Below are 6,010 nucleotides of genomic sequence, written 5' to 3'. Positions count from 1 at the left end.
GCTTCCTACCTGCGTCAACAAAAACGAACAGAAATGCATCAAACAGAAGGAGAAACAGTTTCATTCATAACATTTTCTGAAACAGAAAACGGTCCAATTAGAATTGATGCCAAATATGGGGACTTTTTGGATGATTTCGATAATTGCATATATAGTGAGATACTATTCACAAGTCGATTAGGCAGTGCTTTTCTAGGTCATTTAGTACTTGAACGAACTAGGAAGGTAATTGTTAGCAATGAGAGGAAGTCGTTATGTAGGTGTTGAATATGTCTAAAAGTAATATAATAGAACTGCCAAGGATCGAACTATGTAGATTATCACTCAGAAAGGTCGTCTAGGGTACCAAAGTTGATTCTTGGACCGATTGTCATATCTAGTTCCAATAACTTCAGTGGGTTTGGAGGAACAGATAGTGGCTATTCTTATCAGAATTCAATGGAACCAGAAGTGAGTCGACCGTTTATGATATCGAGTGTATGAATTGTATTGTGGAAGTGATTGGATAGATTCGAAGAAGTCCAAAAGGTGTTTCGTCGTACGAACAGCGATGTTGGTTTTTACTTTTAGAATAGAATACCGCCCTTCGAATCAAGAGCAGCAGTCTCCTAATTGGCAAACTGATCGTTATGGATCCCTCTATTCTGTACCACCTGAAGACAAAGCATTTGTTGCTCCCCTGTATCATCAACGCAGTAGACGACAACTGTCAGAACAACAAGATTATTCTCCTCACGTGTCAGAGAGTAGTGATGGTTCATATCGTGGTCTCTTATTGGGTCGAACTCGCTGTCCGTTACAGGAACAGTCTCGTTGTTTCCCTGAGCCTACACGAAGTGCACTCATGCCCTCTAGCGAGACAACAGGTCATGTACTTGGACGCAAGTACTCTTCGAATTCCGTTAGTAGTGACAGTGATCAACCACTTCCAAGTATTCAAGAGACAGTGTTATTTCCTTCCACAGGTCAGGTTGGATTTCGTCGATCCAATCTGTGGATGCAAAGTGATTCAGCCTCTGTGGATGATGACCTAACTTCATATCATGATGGTTATAGTCCTCAAGCAAATATGTATTATCCCCGTGATTATTCGTATCATGTTGATTCTCCGCATTTATATCCTTATGGTATGGATTCCCAAGATCCCAATCATATCACTCCAGATCGCTATTATGCTTCTACAGATCCCTATTTTGTGGATGGTTCATTAGGTTCATTTAGTGATGATCGATCAACCTTTGATCGTGATAATCCTTATTGTTATTCAGACTATCTCCCAGCTATCGGAATGAACGATGAAGGGTTCCGTAATCACTCACATCTGGATGACTCTTGGAGAGCCTCAGCTGATCCTATTTATGGCCGAGATGCCACAGTCATGTCTGAAGATCCACTTTCCTATCGATCGTCTTTGCTTAATGGTTATCAGCCATCTCTCTCAGGATATTCCAACACAACTCGAATCGCAACGGATTCGTCGTATCAACCTCAGAGCCCATATTCATCTCGTTTACGAGGTCAAGACAAAGATTCACTTTCTCGTTTCATGTATGTATCAAAGGATAACAGTGAGGGGAATTCTCGCAGTCCTCCTGAGTCGAATCGTCGTTCCTCTCAATCTAAAGGTCGAAGAAACAATGAGCTGAATGGACCTGCATTGAAGGAACGTTTAGAATATGCTGTTCAACTGAAGAAACAAGGAGATATTGATCAAGCTCGTGTGATTATGGAAGGATTATGGAAAGAAGCTCCTTCAAGCATCCATGTGGTATTGGAGCTCGTTCGATTGAATATGGATAGTGGTACATTTATGGAAGCTCGTTCATTGATTCAACAATCCTTGATAATGAGAGGAGATGATGACTTGCTGTTAGAGAGATCCTTACGAGTAGAAGAACGACTAGGAAATCTTTCAGGTATCCTTCATGTGATCAGCTCATTGATGCGTTCTCGGAAATATCGGAATGTGAAAACTGTTGTGGATGCTTGTATGACAGTAGCAAAACTGGGAGATGTCCCTCATGCCCAACAAATCTTTCAATATTTGATTGATAATGATCACTGTAAGCAAGGCAATCTTATTTTGAACTATATTTTGTTTGTTTACCGCTCGATAAGCTTAGAAAAGGCTTATGAGCAACTTCATGCTTACACAGAGTCTTGTTATAAACATGGACCTCTGTGGTTCTTTTCCTTTGAAGTGTTTGAACATCGAGTTATGCTAGCATGGGATGGAAAATCCATGTATGAACGAATTCAGCCACAAGAATTGTTATGTGCATATGGTGATTCTCTAAAGGCGCTTAGTATAGAATTGCGATGGAAAGTGTTCTATATGGCTACTCAAATGTACCTTCGAACAATCACGCACTTGCGTCTTGTAGCATTTAAGAAGGTGTGTATAGTAATAAATGATAAGAGATAGGCTGATTTGATGGATGATTACATTCAATCTTCTAGAAAAGTACTCTCTATTTGTAGTTACTATCTCCAATGCGCTTTTCAACTATGTCCTGATAATCTCAAATGGAAGATTTGGTTGTTACTTGCACGTACCTATACGTTTGCTGGTAGTTTCACAAAGGCGTTAAAAGTGTATTTCTATAGTGATTCTCATTCCTAGTGTTTTGAGCGAAGTATTCAAGTGACACCTTATCGGAATGCCCATTCTCTGTATTTTGAGATTTCACGGTTAATGGACTATGGAGGCCATACAGAAGGATCAAGAAACGTGATTATTGAGAGTATACGAATTGTACCAGGTGAATGGAAACTCGCTTTAGAGCGAATTCAACAACTTGTGTGTATTTCCGTTCTCTATTCATTCCTAGTTGCGGTGCAGTGCCATTGAAGAAGCTTTAGCTTTGAATCGTCGTGTAGTTAGTGAGAATCGAGGAGCTGGACGTTTATGGGCTTCACTGATTCAGATCATTCATCAGTAGGAGTTTCATTGTGTTGATGTCAAATAGATATTGTGGTCCATACTTGGCCTTGTTTGTATTTATGTTTGCTCTTCAATATGTTGCCAAGTCAGGAGAAGTGTGGTGTGAAGGAGGAAGAATCTTTCTCAATCCTTGTTCAACACTATTCTCTCTTTACAACGCTAAGAAGTGCTTAAATCTTGCTGTCTATTTCACTCCTCAATATGGTGACAGTTTCATTGAAGTACAGTTGTTATCATAGTTTATATTCGATAGTGTTTACGCTTGGAGATGTTACTATCTAATGAGTTCTTAACCTTATCGTCCACAGTCAATTCCTATCTCCTGTATGCTATTCTAATTAGCAGGGATTATCGATCGATCATATCACATTGTCAATACTCAGATCCCAATTATGGATCATGTTGGTTTAAAGTGAAAGTATATCCTTTGGGAAGTGCTGAAGAGGTGATGGTGAGAGCTATCAAGTATACTGCTTGGTACCTGTGTTGTCATGCTGATAAGTATCGCTATGCAATGAAGCAAGCTGCTATGAAGTGTGTAAAAGGACGTAACCACCATTTGAATTGTATGTACCGAGATTTCACCTTTGCTTTTAAGCCAGATCATATGTTTAACACTCATGAGGTCATGTCAGCAGAAAGGAAAATGATGCTTCTCTTCGGTACCAGTCAGATCGAAGCGTAGTGTTCATATAGTTATTGGTTTTCAAATACTATTTGTGATAAAACTGAAAAAAGAAAAAGTAGCACCTCGTAGTTTCGATCTACGGACCTCAGGGTTATGGGCCCTGCACGCTTCCCCTGCGCCAAGGTGCTTCAAGGACGCCGTATGTACAAACTACATAAATTATAAATTGAAAACTAAGTCTTCATAAAGTGATGGATCCCGTGAGTAAGGTCGAGAAGGAATTCATTATTAAGGCTGCAGAGGATGGGATACGTGTTGATGGAAGGAGTCTTAATGAGATGAGGGATATTTCTGTTGATGTTAAACATACCTACAGCCAATCCTCCTCGACTGTTTGTATCGGAGAAACAAAGTAGAGTTATTGATGGAATTGTTATTAACAGAGTTTGTGCCATTACGAACTGCGAAATCACATCTCCTCATCCTGAGAGACCTAATGAAGGACTCTTTGTGATTCATGTAATTCTTACGCCTATGGGAGGAAGAGAATTCGAGGCAAGGTCGTTTATATTATATCATTTATAGGGATCAACATCTTCGGATGTTGAGTATGAGTTGCAGAGAATTCTGGAACGAAGTCTTAAGGATAACAATACCGTCGAAGTAGAATCTCTGTGTATTATTCCAGGAGAGAAGGTGTTTGCTGTTCATTGTTATGTGAGTGTGATCGATAATAATGGTAATTTGTTCGATGCGGCTGTACTCGCTGCTACTTCGTCGCTGTGCTCTTTCCGTCGACCTGACTACTCAATTGATGGAAAGCAGGTAAAGATTTATCCTCCGGAGGAAAGGGAGCCAGTTCCCATTTGTCTTCACTACAAACCTGTCTGCATAACATTTTGTGTCTTAAAGGATAATTTAATCTTATTGGATCCCAACGAACGGGAAGAAGGGATTATGCAAGGGAAGGTGAGTCTAATCTTGAATGCTTTTGGGGAATTGTGTGGATTCCATTACTTGGGAGGAATTCCACTCGATACAGAGACATTTATGAAGTGTGTGAAGGTTGCTTCTGTTAAGGCTACTGAACTCTATGCCAAGTTTTCCTTTTACCTTGTTTCGTTGAAATAAAGCCCCATTCATTTTTGACATTCAATCTCAGCTAAGATCCAGTGTATAACTCATAAGTAATGTAACCTCCCAATCTTGCATTTATGGATGAATTCCCGTGATTTTATAAAACCTGACTCAACTATCACTCTACACTATCATTATTTTTGAAATGTTTAAAGGATTATTTGGACCAAAAGATACACGCACACCCGATGAGAAAGTTTGAATTGTTTTTTTCTTCAAATTGTAGTATCAGGATATGAAGAAGGATCTTCGCGCAAATGTTCGTTCAATTGATAGGCAGATTCGAAGTACGGAATTGTTTTACTGTACGACACATAGCTATGGAGAGAGAACAAAAGAAAGTAGATGCCGATATTAAAAAGTCAGCAAAGTCTGTAGAAGTGATTCCATGGTTGTAAGACGTAGGGAGCATCTCCTGCTGTCTTGAAAGCGAAATGTAAGTCTCGAGTTCTTCTTCAACATGGCATTGAGAAGATGATAGCTGTAAGAGCAAATATTGAATCGATGGTGACTACCATTACTGTGAATAAGGGTGATGGTTTTTTGTATTGTTTATAATTAGCTCAAATCCTTCAAATGGAGGCAATGAAGAAGGGGGCCATCACAATGAAGCTTATTGGAGAGTTGATGAATTAGTGAGAGTTAATCTGTAGGGGCATGGATCCAAAGGAGATGCAGCAAGTCGCTGCAGAGTTCCAAAAGGAAATGATGAGGAATGATATTAACATGGAGCTAATGGACATTGGCCCTGAGCCCGAGTCTGAGTTGGTTGATGAAGAAATGGATAAAGTCCTCATGGAAGTTGCCGGGGTGAAAATGAGTGGTATGAACTGATATGTGGTGTGATGGATAGACATTGGGTTGGCAGGTGCACATGCTTTACCTTCACAACAGGCAGATGCGGCTAGGATGTCTGCTGCTCTTCCAGATGTTCCTCATTATATGTGTTTATTTTTGATACATAATTCAACAAACACTTGATTCTGAATAATTGTTCAGGGAGTATTGTTTAAAATCATATTGTCGTGCTTTTAACCGACAACTATTGAACAGTAGGCCTGCAAATCCTTTAGCAGCCTAACACATGATTCAAACAACGAACAATAACAATAGAAGCCGAATATGAATTTGCAAACTTCAAAAAGAGTCTCTTCTCTCCATTAACTTCAACATATTTCATGTCTTTCAACTAGAAATCAAAGAATAATCGAAAATGCACCTTGCCATGTTCTACAGCGATTCGTTTGAGTTCTGCGATTGTTGATGGGTCTCGGACATCAATCCCTTCAGAAAACCCGGTA

At 39.7% G+C, this 6,010-nt stretch overlaps 3 protein-coding genes across 3 annotated transcripts; all 3 read left to right on the top strand.

The window, feature by feature from the left end:
- Positions 1 to 844: 844 nt before the first annotated feature.
- Positions 845 to 3,237, top strand: JH06_4469 (hypothetical protein; the record flags this gene model as incomplete). The annotated part of the gene is made up of 6 exons (XM_014669950.1): positions 845 to 2,404; positions 2,426 to 2,593; positions 2,624 to 2,800; positions 2,832 to 2,938; positions 2,970 to 3,170; positions 3,198 to 3,237. The coding sequence occupies 6 exons, from the start codon at positions 845 to 847 to the stop codon at positions 3,235 to 3,237; spliced, it is 2,253 nt and encodes a 750-aa protein (XP_014525436.1).
- Positions 3,238 to 3,725: 488 nt separating this feature from the next.
- JH06_4468 (hypothetical protein) lies at positions 3,726 to 4,703 on the top strand (the record flags this gene model as incomplete). Its single annotated transcript, XM_014669949.1, has 4 exons — positions 3,726 to 3,775; positions 3,811 to 3,984; positions 4,016 to 4,091; positions 4,158 to 4,703. The coding sequence occupies 4 exons, from the start codon at positions 3,726 to 3,728 to the stop codon at positions 4,701 to 4,703; spliced, it is 846 nt and encodes a 281-aa protein (XP_014525435.1).
- A 151-nt stretch (positions 4,704 to 4,854) lies between these two features.
- Positions 4,855 to 5,790, top strand: JH06_4467 (hypothetical protein; the record flags this gene model as incomplete). Its single annotated transcript, XM_014669948.1, has 8 exons — positions 4,855 to 4,905; positions 4,936 to 4,996; positions 5,028 to 5,083; positions 5,115 to 5,241; positions 5,272 to 5,332; positions 5,363 to 5,532; positions 5,563 to 5,653; positions 5,709 to 5,790. The coding sequence occupies 8 exons, from the start codon at positions 4,855 to 4,857 to the stop codon at positions 5,788 to 5,790; spliced, it is 699 nt and encodes a 232-aa protein (XP_014525434.1).
- Between the last annotated feature and the right edge of the window lie 220 nt (positions 5,791 to 6,010).

The sequence above is a fragment of the Blastocystis sp. subtype 4 genome (genome assembly GCF_000743755.1).
Source record: "Blastocystis sp. subtype 4 strain WR1 chromosome Unknown seqid_0367, whole genome shotgun sequence".
NCBI lineage: Eukaryota > Bigyra > Opalinata > Blastocystidae > Blastocystis > Blastocystis sp. subtype 4.
The sequence above is the reverse complement of the archived record's forward strand: the minus strand, read 5'-3'. Positions and strand labels throughout refer to the sequence as shown.